The sequence below is a fragment of the Schistocerca serialis genome, chromosome 7, assembly GCF_023864345.2.
Source record: "Schistocerca serialis cubense isolate TAMUIC-IGC-003099 chromosome 7, iqSchSeri2.2, whole genome shotgun sequence".
NCBI lineage: Eukaryota > Metazoa > Arthropoda > Insecta > Orthoptera > Acrididae > Schistocerca > Schistocerca serialis.
In genome coordinates, this window is record NC_064644.1 from 601,450,398 (window position 1) to 601,473,317 (window position 22,920).

The following is a 22,920-nucleotide window of genomic DNA, read 5'->3' on the forward strand; positions in this document are numbered from 1 at the left end:
ACCATTTCACTCCTTTGGGGGATAAGAGCCCAGCAGAACTGCTACATGGACTATGAACCCTCCATCACCTACTGCATCTGATGCCATGTCTGCTGGCACTGCCAGCTCTGTGACAATTCCAGCCAGGTGCACCTGTCTAGGCTGGTGGTTTGAGTGTCACAGGGGCCAGCACCTCTGCGTCATCTGCACTCCGGACAGGCAGACCTCCTGTCACTTCGCACAGCACGGTCTGTTCCAAACAGCTCACCACCTACCCCGCCCCATTGTCACAGATGCCTGTTCCTGTGTCGTTGACAGTGCGGTTTGCACTGTAACAGGTGTCACTGCTTGGCAGGTTGCTGTATGGGGTACCTGCCTCCACCGTAACTCCTGGACTGCTGTCACCAGTGCAGCCCCTGATGCACCTGATGCTGCACTCACCGCCGCCTCCATTGCTGGGTCCTGTGCAGCTGTCATCTCCAACAGTCTCTGACCTCGGGGAGGACGTCGCTATGGAGATGCCATCCATCACTGGTCCTGCCCTATGGCCTCTGACGCTCCCTCACCACTTCCACACCTACTCATTAATGCCTGCCGGGTTGCTTTTTCTGTACCATTGCTTTTTCTGTGCCATGTATTTCTCTGTGCCTAGTGTCTTTATGTATGTATGTGATTTTATCACCCCTGAAAGGGAGTAGATATGTATCTTCACTCACAAGGCATACAATTTCAGAGATTGTGCATCCATACCATTCACATGCCACATTATGTTCTCTGGTCAGCTGGCAAGAAACATATTACTGTTGCCCAGACAATGTGTTCAATGCTATACACAACATGGACTTCATTGTGTCTCACATGTTTCTCTTATAAAGTACAAGGGCTATTCAGAAAGTAAGGTACGGTGGGGTACAAAATGGAAACCACAGAGAAAATCCAATGAAGTTTTTTCACAGATGTTTTGGGCTGTCTCTAGTATGCTCATCGATCACATCACATCGCTCTTTTCAGTTCTGAGTGCGCAATGAGCATGTACAGATACTTAGAACAATGGTGTCTCCTGCAAGTATGAAGGCCTACTATTACATTTCGCTGAGATTATGCAGCCCACATAACATAACTGTCACACGTTTCCTTCGGCATGAAAATTCTCGGCCGCACTCTGAAGGTGCAATGGAGATGCTCCTGCAGCGTTTTTCATGCGATGTGTTTGATCATCCCCAACAGAACCCGAAACTGACTCTCCCTCAGTTTCGTCTCTGCTCACATGAACAGCTAGCTATTAAAACAATGTACTGGTGCAGACAGTGAGCTGTAGACCAGTGTGGAGAGTTGCCAGGAAGCACAGGCGGCTTCCTTCTATGACAAGGGTATTGGAAAGTTGGTACAATGCTATGACAATGTCTAAATCGGAGTGGCAACAATGTAGAGAAGTACCTGGAAGGTGTAGCTAACTGTTGCAAATAAAACATTTTTGATTTTCACAGCAGTTTCCATTTTTTGACCGATCAGACCTTACTTTCCAGACAGGACTCGTACTATGTTCCATAAATCGCATTTGTTCTTACTAAAGCACAAAATGCAGAAGAAAATTATCAGATACTCTTTTACTACAGAGCAAAGAGAACCTTATCACTCATTATTTTGGAAAATTTGAATCTTAACTGTTTATGAAATTAAAATCTTCCAACAAAGCAGACAAAAAATTATTTGAGAACTGTTTTAACCACACATACAACATGAGAAATAAAAATAATTTTTTACTACCCACTCACCAAGTGAAATTATATGCAGCAACTCCACAATACATGGGAATGACAACACATAACAAGTTAATGGGCAAAAAAATATTTAACACAAAGTCAGAGGTTCTAGAAACAAGGCTACAAAAGATTTTGTGGGAGAAATGCTGCTATTCATTATAAGAATTCATAGAGGATGACATAATTTGAGCACAGGGTAACTAAGAGCTACATATTTTTATTGTATGTATATATAACAAAATTAATATTATTATTATGCTGTTTGTTAACATCAGCTGTTCTACATTTATGGTGAAATTTTACCACAATTTAGACCAGTCTTATGTATCTGAATCAAATGATTTAGCTTATGTATGTTATGAAATAATAAATCACAATCCACAACTCACAATTCAATGCACAATAACACAATTCACCAGAATGGCTCCCCACTCAGCACACACAGAGTACAATGGGAGGTCATCTGGTACAGTCTGAATTACTGGCAAGATTGAGTCAACAGGCAGAAGAACTGAGGAACGCAATCTCTGTGATTATCTCTACATAAAGTTGCAGTCCCTATTACATGATGAATTAATATATGAGACAGATGTAAGACACTGGACTCATATTTGCGAGGAAGGCAGTTGAAATTCCCGTTTGGCCACCCAGTTCCCTCAAAAGGGTACAACTGATTACTTTCACCACTGTTCCCCCAATCTGCATACATGCTTCATCTACAATGACCTTTTTGTTGACAGACGTTAAAACCTTAATCTTCCTCCCTTCCTTCTGTGAATGTTGATCAGTTAAATTACTGCTAAAATGCAGTTGTGTAGGCCACAAATTGCAAATGTGATAATTACTGGGTTGATGTGCTCCTTTGGATTCTTTTTCACAGTTTGCACAAATACAGCTGAAACATTTGTACTAAAGCTAAACTTTTACAAAATTATAAACTGCCGAAGACAATTTAAAATATGTGCTCACACAATGTTCCTTCGTGGAAATAAAGCACAAACAAGTTACACATAGATGCTGAACCATATATTTAACTAAAGCTTTCAAATCAAACTATACACTGTGACTGAAACAAATTGTGCAACAGTTCTCTGTGAAATTACCCTACCTGCAACCAGCAAGCAGCACTTGGCGGTACATTTCCACAGAGGATTTGCCACGAAACTGGAAGCCGGTCAGGTATGTGTTGTGGGAGCTGTTAATGTAGTAATGCGACAATGGCTGGTCCATGTCCATGTACAAGTCCAGTCGGTCCAAGTAGACAGGTGCATTCTCATCTGACATCAAGTACTGAATCAAGCCTTCTTTTGATAATTTGTCTGTGAGAAAATGGAAGTAACAATAGTGTATTCAATCAACCTCAATGTAACTATAAACTATATTTAAGCAGGTGAAAATGCAAACTGCTTACCAACAGTGGAAATTGAAACAAATAATTTGGGACACATCACAACAAGGCACAGTATGAGCAAGTGCAATTTTAATAATAATTCATACCGTGGCCAGATCCTTTAAATTACTTTCAGTTGTGGCATTACTGCCTTCGAATGGTAAAGCTCATTATCAGACGGCACATATTACAACTACATCAAATGCTCGTGCCCTACAACATGTAACATCACATATATTCCAAAATTGAACTGTGGTACACTTTCATTTTCTAGTACACTACATGATAAGAACATTCAATTCACTACCTGATCCACTAATATTTCTTGTGTAATATTATTTTTCACTTTACTTTACATTTATATGGGTGCCAGCATGTTGCTTGTTTGTGTAACAATGTGAATGAGTTCTTTTTCATTCAAATATTGTAATTCCAAAATTATAAAACACTTCTTTTTGGAAAAAAACATCAACATTAATTATACTATTATTATTTTATTACTATTATTTTCATTAGAATTAACAGAAAATCACTGATTTCACAACAAAGTTATTTCTTATCTGTAACCACTCACAACAAAGTTATTTCTTATCTGTAACCACTAACATTAATGTCAAATAGCATCTTTGTTTATCTTAAGCTGTTTTAGTGGGAACGTGTTGTACAGAGAGGAGAATTGTAATCTGATGTGTGTGGACGCCAGATATGTTTTATTGTGATGATTGAATTGAAGAAGTATTGATTAACATATAGAAGACTGAAACTAAATTCCTGTAACTTTCATTTATAGTCGTACAAAACACTCTTCCAAAAAGCAAGTAACATCACAGCTCAAGACTAACAGTGCCAATTACATGAAAAACTGGTAATGGACAACGATGAAAAGTTAAGCAATATACACAATGATCAATTACAGTCTTAATTTTTTTTTAAATTCTGAAACCGATTGACTTCTTGCTTCTCAACATATTGAAAATCTTTCGCATGAACCAGTTTACTGCAGAAGTGAGGTTTGTTAAACATTATTTTAATTCCAACATTGTCATTGTTAAAAGGGATTAGATTAGAATATTAATCCAGCTCCAAACTCAGACTTAACAGACACAGCTCATATGATAGCTGAGATGGCCTAAAAGTGGTTCACAGTTAACTACATATGTTTAAACTCACAAAAACTCATATTATGCAATATCAAATGAGCAATAATGACCTGTTAACACCAAAACTAGATGTTAACAATCATGCATTGAGAAGCAGATCGTGTAAAATTCTTTGGGGTCCAATTGGGTAACCCACACAAACTAATCAAGAAGCTCAGTTCAGTTTTGTTGACCTTAGAAACATCTCTCTTTGTGTTGACTTAATGATAAGACTCTTGCTTTGTTTTGGATATTTTAACTCCTTTTATGTCAAATGGAGTTATCTCCTGAGCAATGCACCTAAAGTAAATAAATTATTTGTTCATCAGATACTACATATATAACGTTTTCCTTACAATTCTTTCTCCCTGAGAAAAACACAATTTTTAATTAGGTTTTCTGAATTAATACTAAGAAAAATCAATACTGTTAAATTTGATCACTTCAAGCAAACACATAATAAATAAATTTATACACTGCACTGAAATCATGAATGTGTATGACACAGTGTCACTCATCTTTATAACTTGATAAAGTGTCTGCACCATGCGGCATTGGTGACACTAAATTCTACTATTTTTGTAGTCAGAGGGTATAAGAAGTATAGCCCACACTGAAATCAACACTGTGTACGACACATTGTCACAGTATTGTCACTCAGAGAATATGTCTACACACCACTTTGTTGGGAAAACGCAGCTAGCCTTTACTTAAATGCTGTCCAACAACAGAGAGGTATATTAGAGGAACAAATCGCAGACACAAGGATTTTTATTTCTGTAGTTATTAAGTAATGTTGTGTGATGTGTTGACTCACACTGAGTAATGCATTTTAAGGGTAATTTTGTCACACCTAAACAGAAATCATCAAAATCTTATCCTTTCTGAAAGTGAATTGTGGAAGACTCCAATTTCACATCTGCTGGCTCAGTAATTTTTTGCCATGCCTGTAAAAACCACATAAATAAACACAGGTTACTTTTGTCCTTTGTTTTATCTCCCAGGCTTCTTTCTAGTCTTTATCCCTCAGGTTTTCAAATGGAAATTTAAGATTAATTTACTGATATGCGCATACAATTTAATTGAAGTTGACATATTACATGACCACGTTCTTATTGTTTAGTTACTGCCATCTTCCTAGTGTTCTTTTTTTTTTTTTTTTTTTTTTTAATTCTGATAAGCCACAATGTAAAGTCACTTGTCTTTTACCACAAAGATTCTGCAGCTCACATTATGAGTGACACTAAGAAGAAGAACAAACGACAGAATCAACTGCTTATTTCCTCTATGACAAGTAGTGCAATGGACAGGTTTAATCTAGATTTTTGCATGTATTTAGTGTTGCTTAATATGCCACAGAATGTGCTACTGAACCCCACTTTTAAGGGTTTCTTGCAGAGTATCAGTGGCCACATTATACAAGTTGACAATGGGCAAACATCATTTGAAATACATGTATGAGAAGTTTATTGCTGATATTAAAACAGACATTGGTGACCACAATATTTGGCTTTCAGTCAAGGAGATGACTGACAGTTCTGTAGAGTTGTGACCAATGTTGTGGTTGGGAAATTAAGAGTCAATGGCACCAGGAAAACAACTCTCTGCGTAAAGTGTTGGAGAAGACAAATCACAGTACTGTAGCCCAGATGTCAGGGATGCCCTACACATCCTATGACCAGGAAAAGATAAAGATGAGAAATTTTTGCTGTTTGTGACAGGCTGTACTGCCTATATGATAAAAATGAATACAACAGTCAAAATACTCTGTGACACTATGATCAACTGCACCTTGCTTGCCCATGGCCTACACTATCTAGCACAGAAAGTCAGAAATAATTCTCCTGAGGTTAATAGTACCATTTGCTTGTTAAGAAAGAAGAAAGTGTTTCTTGAAGAGCCTATCCACGTTCAGTCCTTTAAGGAGGTATCTACAAACATCCTCCCCCTACTGCACCTGAACCCATACTTACGCGATAGTGAACTGGCTCTTGGCAGCTTTATATTATGCCAAACTCTATCAAAAGGTCAAGAGGTACAAGAAACATTTCACTCTAACAAAAACAGACACCATCCAAACAGACCCTGAAGGTTCAACAGTACTGACTGGCCACCATGTCGACCTCACCGGATGCAGATACTGGGGTGCATGCAGTCAGCACACCACTCTCCCAGTCGTAGTCAGTTTTCATGACCAGTGCCGCTGCTTCTCAATCAAGTAGCTCTTCAATTGGAGCCACAAGGTCTGAAAACACTCCATTTGCCAACAGCACTTGGCAGATCTGGATAGTTACCCATCCAAGTGCTAGCCAAGACTGACAGTGCTTAACTTTGGTGATATAACAAGAACCGGTGTTACCACTGAGGCAAGGCCATTGGCCTGTTTGACTCTAATGAATAAGCTTTCATTGTAAAAGCCAATATGGGCCTAAGGAATAACAAATATTTTGCATCACTGGCATTTTTATGAGCTCACTTCCAGCATCTGCCTGTTGCAATTCAAAGTCTGCTTCTCTACCACTGAAAGATGCTATAAATGTGACTTGGAAGTGCAGGGGTATCTGGAGGAAATATCTGGTTCAGTGGGTACATCTTGCTTCACTAAATTAAGGAATATTGTTATGAGGAATCCCAGATATGAAGAAGTTGTTTGCCATCATCCAAGGGAAGATGTTCAAAGGTGGATTGTGTGTGATATCACGAGCAACTGCCTAAATGAAATATGTACCATTGACCTCTTGTGTTGTAGAGAGATCTTTCTAGGGCTACAAAAATGTTCTGAGAGACAAGAGAAAAAGTTTAACTTTATAAAACTTAGAAATGTGGTTAATTGTGTATGTAATACCAAAATATAATATAAAATTTATTGTAATCTGTAATGTTAGGCCACATAGGTGCAAATCTTAAGTGTTTGTTTTAATGTGAGTGATGCAGGAAAAGAATTTTTTAGTAGACGACCTATCATTAAAATATTATTAAAAAAATAATTATGGCACTGGTAAATATCACAATTTTTTATGCATTTTTCTTGCGCCAGTATAAGAATAGTTAATTGTTTATTCTCCACAAAGAACAAGAATAAATGTGTCAAAATTATAATAAACATTTTTATGTTAATATTTGGCTTCATTATATTTTTCATTAACAGACTACAAAAAGCTAAAATAGTTTGTCTAAACCTAAAAAGGACTATTCCAAGAAAATAAAAGGTTGAAATACATTTCATAAAAACCTAAAAATGTGGGCCACAGTCATTACTTATGATCAGTTATCACTAGGAAAATTTTGCAGACGAGGTCAAGTTCAACTGCAGCCATCAGTTCACTACAAAGTAGTGGATTTTATTTCATGCAAACACAAGCTGAAAAGAAATAAAAAATAAAGAAGTTTTTGCCATCTCCTTCACAGCTGAAGTTCAAAATAATTTTTTGCTCTGTACAAAGAGAACAAGAAATAAAAATTGTAGATAAAATTAAACAATGGAAACTTCAGGTAGGTACATCACCAACATAGGAAAAGCTAGAGTGCTACCTACCACAAAAAAGGCACATCAAGTTGCAGGCAGGCATAATTAGAAGATACTTACATACAGATTTGGCAGCTCAGCCCAGAATCAATAGTTGATAAATTTAAACATTTAGATGAAATTGTAACTTACAATTAAAATGAGAAACCATCAAGGCAAAATAGAATTAAGAAAACTGAACAGAGCAAGTTACATTACCAAAAAAACATACAGCAAAAAAGGCTATCCATAGATACAAAACTAAAACATTATAAAACAGTTACAATGCCAGAAATAACTTACACAGCTAAATACACATTCAAAATAACTACTACAGCAGAAATTGACAAAATACTGAAGACGGAAAGAAGAATAATTAGGATATGCATAAACAAACTTATCAAGTAAATGAGCACTGAAGAATAACTTCACATATAATACAATACTATACATGAAAATAGAACCACTAATGAGTATAATCAGGAAGAAATATATCTCACTCTTTTGACATCTTATGAAAATACCAGAAAACAGTATTAGTAAGAAAATAGTAGAAAAATTGAGGAATAGTAAGAGCAACATTAAATGGATCACAGAGATTATGGAAGATATATAAGAACTCCAAATTGCAGTTGGTGATCTAAAAAACAAAACAGAGAAAAACCTGAATACTGAAAGACACATAAACCAGACTACAAACCAAGGTCAATAAAAGGGCTACAGGAAGAGTGATCTCAGGTGGAGTAAGAAAGAGAATATGTGAAATAATGAAGAAGAATTGGGCACACAGAAGAGGAAAACATCCTTCGTGTAAAAATAAATTATATTCACTGAACTACTGAATTGTCTTATTGGATTATTATTGAACTGTATCATATTATTGAATAACAATAATTTGTATAAACATTTGTGTAACTGATTTGAGTGGTCCAATGACGGTCACAAAATAAAAACTAAAAAATACATAAAATAATAAGGAGAATATCGGCAATGTAAGTAATGAGTGCAGATAATAAGTGCTCTTGTAAGAATTCTTGGTGATTACATAAAAATGCTAGAAATTTAAACTCTGCAATTTTTTAATCATTTTAGGTGTTTATAATGTTTTTTTGACATACTAATTTCGGAGTTCTAAGGATTTCCTCTAAAACATAAGGTTCTTCCACAGAGTAATGATGAAGATCCAGAAATTTACAAAACAAATACATTTTAAAAAAACTTTCTAAAAAAGAATGATAAAATAAGGCACTCTAACACCATAACATAGTACTATGTTCCTCAAATCTAAACTAAGGCATATATATTGATGTCTCTTGTTTCTCCCTTAAACCTCTGTTACGTGTTCTTCTGGGCACTGACCGAGGATATTCCCTGTGCGGCATCCAGCAGTAGCCAGTTATCATGCTAGCATACCATCAGTCCTGGTACCTACATTTGATTTGTTTGATGCCTTTATCAAACCATTCTCCCTGTTCCTTGGTTGGCTGGTTTGGGGTATAAAGGGACCAAACTGCAGAGTCATCAGTCCCTTTTAACTTACACAAGCAAGGCTCAAGGTACAAAACACCCAAAGTACATTTGAGAAAGTGAAAGGGGGAAAGGTGTGGGAAACCACACCTAAAAATAAAACAAATGGGATGAACAAAAATCAGGGAAAACATACACCACAAGGAAATGTAGAAGAAGGTATTAAAACCATAGAGCAGATGGTCTGGGCTGGCTGGTCACAATAATAAAAGAGGATGAGCCAGCCACTCTGCAACACATTAAAATGTCCACCCCATAAAGACTAGGTGAGATGAACACATGTAGGGAAAAGATGACCACCAAGACAAGCAAATGCAAAGACATTGTGACAGAGTTAAAATGGAGGGAGGGTGGCGGCCTCGATGAGAAGGCTAAATGCTCACCTTTAGCTGGTACGATAAAAACCCACCTCAAGAAATAAAACGTAAAACTACATCTACTGTTGAGGCATTGTCACCCAACACTGAAGGTAGGGTGCTAGTAAGGTTAAAAATCCACCACAGAGGGGCTAAAAGTGGGCAGTCCAGCAAGATGTGGACAACAGTCAAATGTGAGGCACAGTGGCACTGAAGTGGGTCCTCGCAAGGAAGGAGGTTGCCATGGGTTAGCCACGCACGGCCAATGCAGAGCCGGCAGAGAACAACAGAGTCCTTGTGAGAGGCCCGCATGGAGGATTTCAACACAATCATAATCTCCTTAATGGCATGCAGCTTGTTGTGCATATTGAGATTAAGCCATTCCATCTCCCAAAGCTGGAAAACCTTGCAGCATAATAGTGATTGTAAGTACTCTCCAGAAGCGGTTTCCGTGTAGCCTGTTTCGCTGGCAAATTCATTCCTGGGATTCCAAATTGGTCTGGGGTCCACACAAACACCATGGCATGACTGGACCATTCCAGGGCTTAGATGGACTCTTGGATGGTCGCTACCAAAGGATGGCAGGGGTAGCACCGGTCGATAGCTTGTAGGCTGCTCAAGGAGTCAGTACAGAGGAGAAAAAACTCGCCAGGGCATGAGCGGATGTGCTCAAGAGCACGAGAAATGGGCACCAGCTCTGCAGTGAAAACACTGCAGCCATCTGGCAAGGAGTCTGTTCAACATGTCCTTCATGAACATATGCATAGCCAACGTGAGCATCAGCCATCGAGGTGTCGGTGTAAACCACTTCATGGTCCCGTTACATGTCAAGAATCGAGAGGAAGTGACAGCGGAGAGCCACGGGGTTAACTGAGTCCTTAGGACCATGTGAAAGTTCCAGGCAAAGCTTTGGTCTAGGTGTACACCATGGAAATGTACGTGAATGGACCTCGAGTATAGGTGGTAAAGGCAAGGACTCCACTTTAGACAGAAGAGATCAGATGTGAACCGCAATCGTAAGCCCTGACCTGGGCCTCAGATGCAGGAGATGAAGCGACGTGGGTGGGAAAAGGAGACGCTAATTCGAATGCTCAGGAGAACTACGAATGTGTGCAACGTAACTGGCGAGCAGTTGTGCATGCCTAACCTACAATGGAGGGACTCCGGCCTCCACCAGGACGCTGGTCACGGGACTCGTCCTAAAAGCTCCCGTTGCCAGGGAAATGCCACAGTGATGCACTGGGTCGAGTAAACGCAATGCTGAGGGCACTGCCGAACCATAAACCAGACTCCCATAGTCAAGGTGCGATTGAACAAGGCCTCTGTAGAGCTGCAGCAGTGTAGAGCGATCTGCACCCCAGTTGGTGTTGCTCAGGCAGCGGAGGGCATTGAGGTCCTGCCAGCACTTCCATTTCAGCCGATGAAGATGAGGGAGCCACATCAATCGGGCATCGAAAACCAGTCCTAAGAATCGATGTCTCCACTACAGGGAATGAATCATCAGTAAGGTAAAGTTCTGTTTCTGGATGAACGGTACGGTGCAGACAGAAGTGCATGACACACGACTTCGCGGATGACATCTGGAAGCCGTGAGGTAGAGCCCATGACTGCATCTTGTGTATGGCTCCCTGTAGGCACCACTCAGCAATACCAGTACTGCAGGAGTAGTACAAAATGCATTAGTCAACTGCATACAGAGAAGGTGAGATGGACGGCCCAACAACTGCTGCTAGACCGTTAATGGCCACTAAAAATAGAGATACACTCAATACAGAGCCCTGCGGGACCCCATTCTCCTGGATATGGGGGGAACTATGGGAGGCACCAACTTGGACACAGAAAGTAAGGAGCAATAGGAAATTTTGGATAAAAATTGGGAGCGGGCCACGGAGACCTGACTCATATGACAAGGATATGATGTTGCCAGGTCGTGTCATAGGCTTTTTGTAAATCAAAAAAGACAGTAACTAGGTGTTGGTGTCTGGAAAAGAAATATACGGGGGAGACAAGTTTTGGAAAGACTTTCGATAAAAAAAAAAAAAAAAAAAAAAAAAGGGAGAGAAGTTTTGGAAAGACCTTTGATGTGGAGCAACATATACGCTGCATATTTTCGTATCACGAAAGTATAAATTAAAACTGCGCCAAACACAGCACGTTAGTTTCCAGAGGGTAGAAATCAAGACTGGAATGCCCTTTTGTAGGCCAGTCATATCTCATGCCACGTGATCTTCTTCTATACATTCTCCTCCTGTAGGGCATGGCGATGCGTAGCGTGCGGCTGCCTCAAGTCGAATGAGCCTGCAGCTGCCTCAGTACCGGATGACGCCACTGATAAGAGCTCCGAGTGGCAGTTATCACCGCCGTTGCGCAACCGGAACTGAATTATTCTGCAACACGGTCCTAGTAAAACTAGGGACCGTGTTGCGCAACCGCCTCGTTCTGCGGCTAAGTCTCACTCAAGGTCACCCGCCTTACATAGCGGCATACGGTCAACGCACACAGCCAGCCGATGACAGCAAATATTCAGAGCATAGGACACGTGTTATAATCAGACAATAGCAAGACCACTGTTACGTAGCGCGAACACACAAAGAGGAAAACTTAATGGTTTACATTAATATACATAGTAAAGCAACAGGAAAAGCTAAGCTTTCAAATATAATATTGGTCTCTAAGATTAATATGCTACAAGAGAAGCTAAGCTTTCACATGTAATATTGATCTATTTTGCGTGTCTTATACTTTAAGATACGTCACACAAATGTGCCAATAAATTTAAACTGGTGACATAAATGTCTGGTCTTCTAAGCTTGAAATTCTTGTAAGTGGCTGTTCCTCAAAGTGTTCAGTTTAAAACGCTCTGTGATTCAAGAAATTCATCCCACTTTCTAACACGTAACATAATTCATCTTGCATAAAAAGAAATTTACTTTGAAAGTAATGCTTTTCAAACCACTGTTCACAATAGTATCCCAAGACTATTAGAAATAGATTCGATTTAGCATTTGCTAGAGAGTGCCAGAAAACAGGCATTACTGCACGTGCACAGCTCCAGTGGTGTAGGAAGCCTGCATGTTCGTATGTATAAAGCACTAAGAGAGCTTACATTACGCCATAAAAGAAACAAGACATCAGAGGATACTCCAAAAGCACCAGAATTTCGTAAGCCATACTAAAATGTATAATTCGGCATGTAGTGCACATTGGTTTTTTTCAGATTCACAATGAAGTAGGTCCCATCTGATACTAAGCTTATCAGTGTGGTTTTTGAGATGTAAATTTTCTTGGAGTACCAGTATTGTACTATCTCATATTTGGTTCTTTATTATGGCATAATGCCATACATGGCAGAAGATGAAAACATGCACTTGAAATTCAGTGAACAGTTGGAACTAGCCAATACTGTGGAATGAAACACTTCATTTCAAATAAACTGATTGCCTCAGCGCAAAGATTAATAAAGCCAAATATCGTTAGCAAACTGAAAAAAAAAACTTCATTGTTCTGCAAGGTGATTAATACTTGACTGCTAATAATTTGGAAATCAAATAAAATCAGAAAACTGAAACTAATAATATATTTTTGCCCTCCATAATTACGTGGAAGTATTATAATTCACTTGATAGCTCCGGCTGCAGGAATCTGTTTCATTTTCATTTGACGTGGGTGCTGTAAACAAATCGGAAACAGCGAAATCACTTAACGCAAACAGGGTTCAGGTGGAGACCAACCCCCTCCCCACTACAACTCAGAGAGCTGGATGCGCGAAACTGGAAGCTAGGGCAGCGCGAGAAAATTTTTTCTCATTAACACCTGGCTGCTTGCTGCTGATACAACTAACAGCCACACTTCAAGTAGCGGGAAGCAGGAGAAGGTACTGCTCACATGCGAGTCAACTGCGCATGCACATGAGCCCGCTGGCAACTGGTCAAACGAACCTAATGTAAACAGTTGTGACATCACGTTCATAGAAAACAGTTTACTGTTACTAAGTGTTACATAGTCTTCACCCTAAGGCCTTTGACATATTTTTGCTGTCTGCAGATGCTTGTGCGTGCACAGTGTTTTGTTGTTGTAAATGGTGCATTTCCTTTGCCACTCAAATTTTAATTTTTGTTCCTCTCGTTTATACTTTTTTGCTGCAGTATCATTCTCCAGTAGCAGGATACAGTAACATTCTTTGTTAGAGAATCAATTCTTAGCAGTCAAAATTAGAAAAATTTAACTGAAAGCTAAAACAATGAAAAATTCCCGGAATTCTGTAAACTTCCCCAATTTTTCCCGGTTTTCTCCCGGATGAAAAAATTCCCGGGTTTTTCCCAGATTTTCCGGTTGTCCCGGGTTGTATACACACTGAGTAAGTATGGTGCCACCCCACAAGGGGTTCTGGGTATTAAAATCTCCCAAACGTAGGAAAGATTTACGGAGTTCATCAATCAGTGCAGCCAAATTCATTCAGGGATACTGCACCATCTGAAGAAAGATATATGTTGCAAACAGTTATTTCCTGTGTCGTCCTTATACTGACAACCACAGCTTCAAGAGGGGTTTGAAGGGGCACAAGTTCACTGCACACTGAGTTCAGGACATAGACATAAACTCCACCTGACACACTATTACAGTCTCTATGGTTCTTTTAATATCCCCTATAGCCACGGAAGGCAGGGGGTCCACATTCCTGGGAACCAGGTTTCCTGGAGGGCAATGCAGCAAGCAGGTGTAAAGCTTAACAGTTGCCATAGCTCAGTCACGTGGTGGAAAAAACTGCAGAAATTCCATAGGAGGATGACGTTATCTTGAGGCTGGGAAGGCATGAAGCAAGCAAGAAGGCAGGTTACGCCTCAGGGTGACCTGCTGCCACCGATTGAGTATTTGTATCCATTCCTATTGTGGATGAGGCATCAGTGAGATCCAGGTCCTCAGGGGATGCTAAGATCTCCACCTCATCCTCAGCTGCAGAATTGGTAGAGAGTGGTGGTGTTGGGGCCACGGGAGGATCCTATTTATTAGCAGACTTCTTTGTTTGCTTGCCCTCTTGCTTTTCTTTAGGAACTTGCTAGGAGGACTTCTCCGAAATAGCTTCATGCATGGAGGAAGACCATGAAGTTCTTCGTCCAGCAGCTTTTAGCTTTTGGGTTCTTTAGCCACTGTAGAGTGTCTGCTGTGGCATTCGTGGAGACAACAGAGGAGGCTGTTGCTTCTCTGGCTGGAGGGATGGGACGGATGTCCCCTTCATTTGGGGGGAGGGGGGGGAGGGGCCTTGCTCACGAAGTATGTACTTTGGGAACAACGGAAGGAGATTTCCCCCCTACCACCAAGGGAGCGGATGTACTCTGGAAGCCCACAGGGCCCACTGTTCGTGGAACAGAGTGTTGTAATGGATCTGGGAGATGTTATTTTTTTTACCGTATTTGTCGATACTCAATTGAAATTGTTTTCTTATATTTTTGTCAGAATTTATTATAATTTGTCTTATTATATGTTAATTTACTTCTGTTTTTGAGAGTAAAAGCATATTGATTACTATTAGAAAATGTATCGAAGAATAGCAAAGAAACTGATTGTGTAAAATATCTTTGACGTTGGAGTAGTCTTTGACTATAGTCAGTCCGAGTCGGAAGCCAACTCTTGGTGTGTGTTGACGGAAGAACAATGTGAAGGTCGCAGTCATAAATAATTTTGAATTATGTTAACTATTATTTTTGTATTATCTGAAAAGAAGAAACTACATTGGAAGAAACTGTATTTGAAACACCAAAATGAGAGAAACACGCTGAACCACGTCATTTTCTGCAGCCGACAACGATGCATTGTGGAATCATACTTAGACAACTGAAGCCAAGACTTATATTTGCTTGCAAACGTCTAGTGGAAAAGGCACTGTCACGAAATATGGCAAATTTAAGTTTATAAAAAAATAGTGACCATATTTTCAACTTGTGTAATAGCCGGGATGCCATATTTCAGTGTGGTACGACTCATACTTGTGATGGCAATGGTAATGTAGCTGCAGCACATGTAGACGACAACCGAATGGGGTGTTATCATTCAAATTTACGTTTAGCCTCTTGGTAAGTCAACCAGTCCAGGGTGTTTTACTCCACGATTTTCTGCTCCTTTTGGAGTACTGTGCAGTCTGGCGAGCAGGGGGAGTGGTTCTCTCCACAGTTGATACAAGTGGGACGAGGTATACATGGAATATCTGGATGCAGTGGACGTCCGCAGTCTCGACATGCAGCACTGGAAGTGCAACGGGTAGACGTGCCAGAATTTCCAGCAATTAAAGCACTGCATAGGGGGAGGGGTGTATGACATTAAGTCACAGCAATAAACCATCACCTTGATCTTTCCAGGCAATGAATCACCTTCAAAGGCCAAGATGAAGGCATCAGTAGCAACCCTGTTGTCTTTGGATCCCCCGTAAATGCGCCGGAAGAAATGAACACCCCACCATTCTAGATTGGTGTGGAGCTCGTCATCAGACTGCAAGAGGAGGTCGCAATGGAAAATAATCCCCTGGACCATATTGAGACTTTTATGGGGAGTGACAAACAGAAATATCACCCAGCGAGTAATGCCAGAGATTGGGCTGTGGATGCTGTCTCAAGCAAGACTGCACCGCTTCTCATCTTCGACAGCACTGTCACTTCCCCAAACTTATCCTCAAGATGGTCAACAAAAAATTGAGGCTTTGTAAGTCGAAAGGACCCTGTCCATTCCGCTACAGACTAAACACCGAGGTGAATATGGCTCTCTTCTTTCTATAGCCTTTCGATCCTCCCATTGTGTAGAGAAAGAGGGAAATGATTTAGGGTTATATCTGTCAGCACTGTACCCAATCCTGTTCTTCTTAGAGACTGCTGGTACCGTACGGTCACCAGCAAGAGATGACAGTCCTCTTCATTGTGGGTCGTCCACCCTCATGCCACTCACTCCGAGCAGGGGCTCTCCCCACGGGCGCCACCTAGCCACAGCAAAGGCCACCTGGCATGATGGCTGTTGCGGGGAATCCTGATACCTCAGGAAGACAGGCATCTACTCCTTGGCATATGTGGGGAGTTTACAGCTCAGGCATCAGCAGTGTAATCCCTGTGTTTTCAGTGGGCTACCACCAAATGGTTTTATGATAGCCCCACCACAACGGACTGGCTACTGTGTTCGATATTGGGTGCAGAGAAATCCAATATTGTTGTAGGGGTGAAAGAGGACAGGAGACAACAGAAGAAGATGACATACCCTGGAAAGTGTCCTTGCCTAAGTAGCTGAATTGCAGGTGGAGATGCAAATCCGTGACAAGAGGTTCAGGAGATTGAATCTAAAGGCACTATGGATAACTTATGTGTCACGTAAGGTGTCCTTCCCCAAATGGCCCGCAGTTCTATAGACTTTGGAAAGTGGCAGGTCAGACCATAAAATGGGACTTGAACTTATAGGGCTGAAAAGTGAGAGACTTAGTCGCCTCTTACGTCATGCAGGGTTACCTCGGGCCTATTCTAACCCCTGGACCTGCAGGGGGACCTATTCCTTAGTCACAGCATCTAGATTTCATAGACAAAAACTGATGCAGGAGTCTAGAAAGTGCAGCCTCAAGCTCATCGAAGCATCCGATACTTTGGAATTATCTAGCATGTTTCTAACTAATTCTCATAAACAAGGTCTCTGAAGCTGCCAAGAAACTTCTTGGCAATTTGTGTAAAGGATAACCGAGATTACCTTTATATTTCATTCATTTTGTCTTAACTGTTTTGTCTTTTGTTGGTTTCCAAACATCAGGATTGATGAAAACCTCTCTCTCTCCTCATAACTTACCACAGCCATGGGAACTGACTTGACACACAATTGAAAGTGTCACCATAGTCTGGTAGGACTTTAATAAATTATATCAAATTACCATGTTTTATGCGAAGTAGAGGCAAAAGCTTTTTTACGCCCACCTCTGAATCAAATAATATTTTGACATAGTAATTATCCTTATTTTTTGATATCATTGCTTTCTTTTGCATGTCTGTCCAATTTGCATAGGAAGCAGGCGACCTTTCTCACAGCTTGAACACACTCGATGTGGCACCAATGACTTATCTAATCGCTAAAAGTACACAAAGTACATTTCTTTGACAAAGTAATTTCTTTGACAAAGTCTGAGATTGCCCCCTGCTGGTTTTTCACTACCAGTTTGTCAGAGATTTATTGTAAGTGGTCACTAAAATTAATATAGCCTCTTGAAACCATGAAATTCAAAAAAGCAAGTGTCAGTCAGTTTAACACCTGTTGCTGAAGTTTGCTCAAAAATGATATCTACAAGAAACACATACACCTCAACATTACAATACCACCAAAATATAGAGGTAGCTGTATTGTAGACAATAAAATTAAATATTTTTTGCAGCAGGCAAAATTGCAAATCTTCATAAAACTGGCTTTATCATAACAATTAAATAGCTACATTTTTCATACCTCACAGAAATCCTAAATGTGTGTCAAAACTGCATGTTATTGAAACTCTACCTACTTTACCTAAAATTAGCAACCAAAAATACTCCAGCAAAATCCTTTAATTTTATGAGAACAAATTTACTGTCAACCATAGAGACACACACACACACACACAATTACAATCAGTGTGAAAAAGTTTAAAGGAATTTCACAGGCATTATTTGTTGTGAACAGTTTATAGTCTTTGACAGCAGCCGTTAATGATTGATCAAGACTGACAAAAATGTGTCAAACTTTGCATAGCACTGACTACACAATTCAAATTAAATTTTTAACTCCTGAACATGCACTTACATTGCTATGACAACTGCCACACACTGATGAGCAAAAATAGTAAAAACATGTAAATAAGAAGAAGTTTGACATTATTCCACTGAACTGTATTTTAAATTACTTCATTCTGCACAACTAGTTCCGGGCAAAGACCTGTGCCTGCCCTTATAAAGACCCTATCCATGTTGGGTGTCACTGGTGTAGTGCTGCATGCACACAGTGGACTGGGTCGCAGTGGCTGGTGACTGTGCTCCCCTGGCGGCCACCTCGGGTAGCTGTGGGCATGCAGTGTGAGTGTCAGTGCGCACAATGCTTGCCATAGCGGTCCAACTGTAGATAGTAGGTTTAGTAACCAGCAAGGTACAAGTCACTTCCTTCCTTGTGGGGGTAAGACCACACATTGGTGTCCGAGATGCTATGACTGAAGAGACATCCATGGTGTCCATGGTAGTGCCAGGGGCAGCAGCCAAAAGCATAAGAAGTTCCTCAATCCACCAGGACTGGCACACACAGATGAAAGTGAGTGGGGCAAGAGCATCCCTGCCACTCTCGGACACTGGGTGACTGGTGCACAGGACTGGCAGCAAGGGGGTAGGAGCTATCTGGATGTTGTAATCCACAATGATGAGCGATGGCAACGGCAGCAACAATGGCAAACTGAAGAGGAGAAGCTATGGTGATGGAGACGCATCTTCTGTCCCCACTGACAGCAGCATTTTCTCAGTGCAGGGGGAGGTGCCGGCACCAGTTGTAGGGAGCAAAGCCCCTGTTGATGCTGATGAAGCCCCAACTGTCAGGGTAAGTGGACACGACCAGGCCTGCTTGATCCTCGAATCAGCCAGGGGTGTGAAGAATGAGGTGAGGTGTTCGGCCTTCAGCCCCAGGATGCAACAGGTTCTGCTGGAATGCCATAAGTCAATCTTTGGTGTGAACTGTGAAGACACAATGATCGTGCTGGCCTTGAATGATGGCCAGAATCCAGTGAGAGTACTGTCCAAATGCTGTAGCCCAGTCTGGTGTGTCAGGGACAAACATCAACAAAACTGGCATCACTGGGCGATGTTTGCCCACCAGCAAGAGGCTGAGCAGTGTCTGTGGCTGACAGCCATGCAGGAGCTTGGCAGCACTCTTGGCCTCAACTGGCATCGTTCTGTAAGAGCTTCAGTAGGGAAATCTTCTACATACTTGCACATCTGCATTTTAAACAATCAGTCAAGGCATTCCATCTTTCCATTTGACTGCAGATGGAAGAGAGGCACTGTGACGTGGCAAATGCCATTGTCCATATGAAAGTCATTAAAAGATTGTGCCACGTACTGAGAACCATTGCCTGAAACCGGGGTGGAAGGGAAGCCTTCTATGGAGCATGTCATGGCCTTGACAATCACATCTGCTGTCACAGACAGACAACAAATGTAATAAGGAAAACAAGAAAAAGTGTATATTGCTAATAAGCAGAAACTCCAAAAAAGGACCAACAAATCAGTGTGGACTCTCTCCCATTGCTGTGTAAGGGCCAGCCATGGCGAAAAATAATGTGCGTGCCTCCTGCTGACATGAGCACTTGCGCTTGCAACAGGCCACAACATGTTCCACCTCCCATTTGATTCCAGGCCAAAACACATGGCAACATGTGAATAGTTTTGTGCGAGAGATCCCCAGTGACCCTGATGTAATAAGCGGAGGACCTCCCATCACAGAGCTGCTGGAACCATGACACAGGGTTAAACTCTTTTGTGGACAAGAGAATGATGATGATGGTGCAATGCATAAAAATTCTGAAACTGGCCTGATGCCCAGCTTGGAGGACACCTGGGCCATCCATGTTATATTATTGTAGAATCTGTCAGAGCACCGGACCTGCCATCATGCAGAAGCAATATGGGAACTGGTGATAATGGACAAGCCATCAAACCCTGTGCTATTCCTCCATATCCAGATGAAAACAAAGCAATTCCCAAAGCAATTCCTCCTGCTCAAGTGAGTGGCAGGGCCCATGGGAAGCTGGAACAGAACATCCAAGTTCACATGTCATGACATAGGATGAAAATGAATCTCATAATTGTACTGGGATAAGAACAGAACACAGTGCTGATGTTGATGAGCAGCTTTGTTTGGTAAGGACCCCGATGGGCTAAACTGGGAAACGAAGGCTTATGGTTGGTAAATAAATGAAATTTTGCACCATAGAAGAACATGGAATTTTTTAAAGGCATAGACAATAGGAAGAGCTTCTTTTCTGCCTGAGAATAATGTTTCTGAAATGAGTTGACTGTTTTTGATGCAAAGGCAATAGTCTGTTCCCAACCATCTGAATGGTTATGCAGCAGGACCAACCCCGCCCCTTACTTGGATTCATCCATAGCCAGGACCAGATACTTGTAGGGTTGAATTGTTGCAAGATGTGGCATGGAGCAAAGATTATTCTTAAAGCTGCACAAAGGCATACTCACAGGCTGCAGACCAAACAAAAGGAGCACTTTTCTGAAGCAACAGGTGTAAGAGGAGGGTGATAAGTGCTCTGGGAATAAACTTGTGACAGTATGCCTCTTTGCTGAGGAATTCTTGAAGTTCCCATAGGTCAGATTGACGGGGAAAAGCCATAATGATGGTGACATGTTGTCCCATGGGGCACATGCTTTGCCATGAAATTTCATGAAGCAAAAAAATTTTGGAAAGCTGGTAAAAGTGAGACTCAATGAGATTACATTTGAGGACTGTGACTTATAGAACAGTAAATAAAGTGATCTTCCATGGTAACACCAGCATGGTGATATCATAAAGATAGTTAATGTGATGAGGGGCAACCAGCATAAACAAATCTAAAAAATGTTGAAAGATGGGAGGCACACTAGTGACCCCAAACATCAGCCTTTCATACAAATAGAGCCCAAAAGGTGATTAACTACAAGCAACTCTTTTGATGCTTCATCCAGTGAAAACTGAAGGTAGGCTTCAGTCAAGTCAGTTTTTGAAAAGAATTGGCCCCCAGCCACCTTTGTGAGCCTGTCCTCTGGATAAGGCAAGGGTCAAGTGTCGATGACTGCCTGTGCATTGACAGTCATGTTGAAGTTGCCACAGAGCTGAAGCTAACTGGATGGCTTCTTTACAATTACTAAGGGTGTAGGCCACTTACCTGAGGTAATCGATCTCTTCACTTCCACTGATGTTAAATGACCCAGGTTGCATAAAGCTAATGGCACCAGCCATTCCTGAAGAAAACGAAGACAGGAGGACGGTTTGAGGGTGATGTGTGATGTGTGCCATGAAACTGTTTGCACAATCTCCCCCTGGACCAAACAGATCCAAAAACTCAGAACGCAAGGAATCCAATTCATGATAAGCCACTTGGTCTGGCACCTGATACATCACATCATAAACTACCAAGTATGTAACGGAACAGATAACCCTGACAACTGACTTGTAAACTATGTCAGCTGTGAATGTCTGAGAAAAGTATCTGCTGTTTGTTATAGGTTACCAACAGAAGCTTGATGCATGCCAACAGTGGAGATCCTAGCCTGGTATATGTCTGTTAGTAGAGTAGGGGCACAGTGGCCCCATGTTAGTTTGTAGGATTAATGGCTTATCAATCACCTGCACTTCAATGAAAAGTTTGTTGTGGCCTGGAGACAATGATAAATATGATAACAAAACAATATGAATATCGACATATATTGATTCATGCAATGAAACCTGATGAGTGCAGGTGGGAAGGGGAGCTAGATATTAGCGTATGACAGCTATGTGATTGATCTTTCTTTTTTTTCTCTTTTTTTTTTTTCTTTTACATTTATGCCAGGAGACCCATTGCCTGGTGCAGGCCATCCACCCACTTGTGCTGTAAAAAATAAGAGGGGGATGAAAGAAGTCATTCACTGTTTCTGCTGCTGATGACATGTTTGTTGATGTCAGCCTGGTTAGCATGTTTGTACTGCGGCTACCTCCTCCTGCCCCTAGTGCAGTAGGCTCCATGCGCTGGGGCTGCATGCTGTCAACAACTGTGACATCACTCCAAGCCTCTAATTGGTGGCCCAGGTATGGGAGACCTCAGACAGTTGTGTGCAGTATTAAAAACCTCTTCCAGTGTATGTTACCGAAACTGACGGGCACATTGATGCACCTGCTTACCTGGGGCTAAACGAAGGGTTGCATCTCAGACCATGGTTTCCACGTAAGGCTCCTAAGACTTATCCGCAATGTATCAACACTTAATGACTGAGGCCGAGAAACTCAGCTGCCCAAGCTCAATAAGACTGCTACAGTTGTTTGCGACATTGGTAGAACTCAACACATGCAGTGGCTACATGCGTATGCTTCTGGTGACAGGAGGACAGTAAACTACACAAATCATAAAAAGTAAGTGATGCTGGTTCTTGCAGAGGAGCTAACTGGCACAATAAGTGACATATATGAAGGGGTATCCACAATAAGATAAGAGCCTTACCAACCTCTGTGTAGACCATCTGGAACACAATGAAATGTGAGTGAAGTG

At 41.1% G+C, this 22,920-nt stretch overlaps 1 protein-coding gene across 3 annotated transcripts in view; it reads right to left on the reverse strand.

The window, feature by feature from the left end:
* LOC126412277 (1-phosphatidylinositol 4,5-bisphosphate phosphodiesterase-like) overlaps nt 1-22,920 on the reverse strand; it is a 613,130-nt gene that overhangs the window by 336,107 nt on the left and 254,103 nt on the right. For all 3 annotated transcript variants that reach the window (XM_050081785.1, XM_050081786.1, XM_050081784.1), the window contains exon 9: nt 2,851-3,061. In XM_050081785.1, coding sequence (XP_049937742.1) covers nt 2,851-3,061 — 211 coding nt within the window. The remainder of the gene's footprint in view (nt 1-2,850; nt 3,062-22,920) is intronic.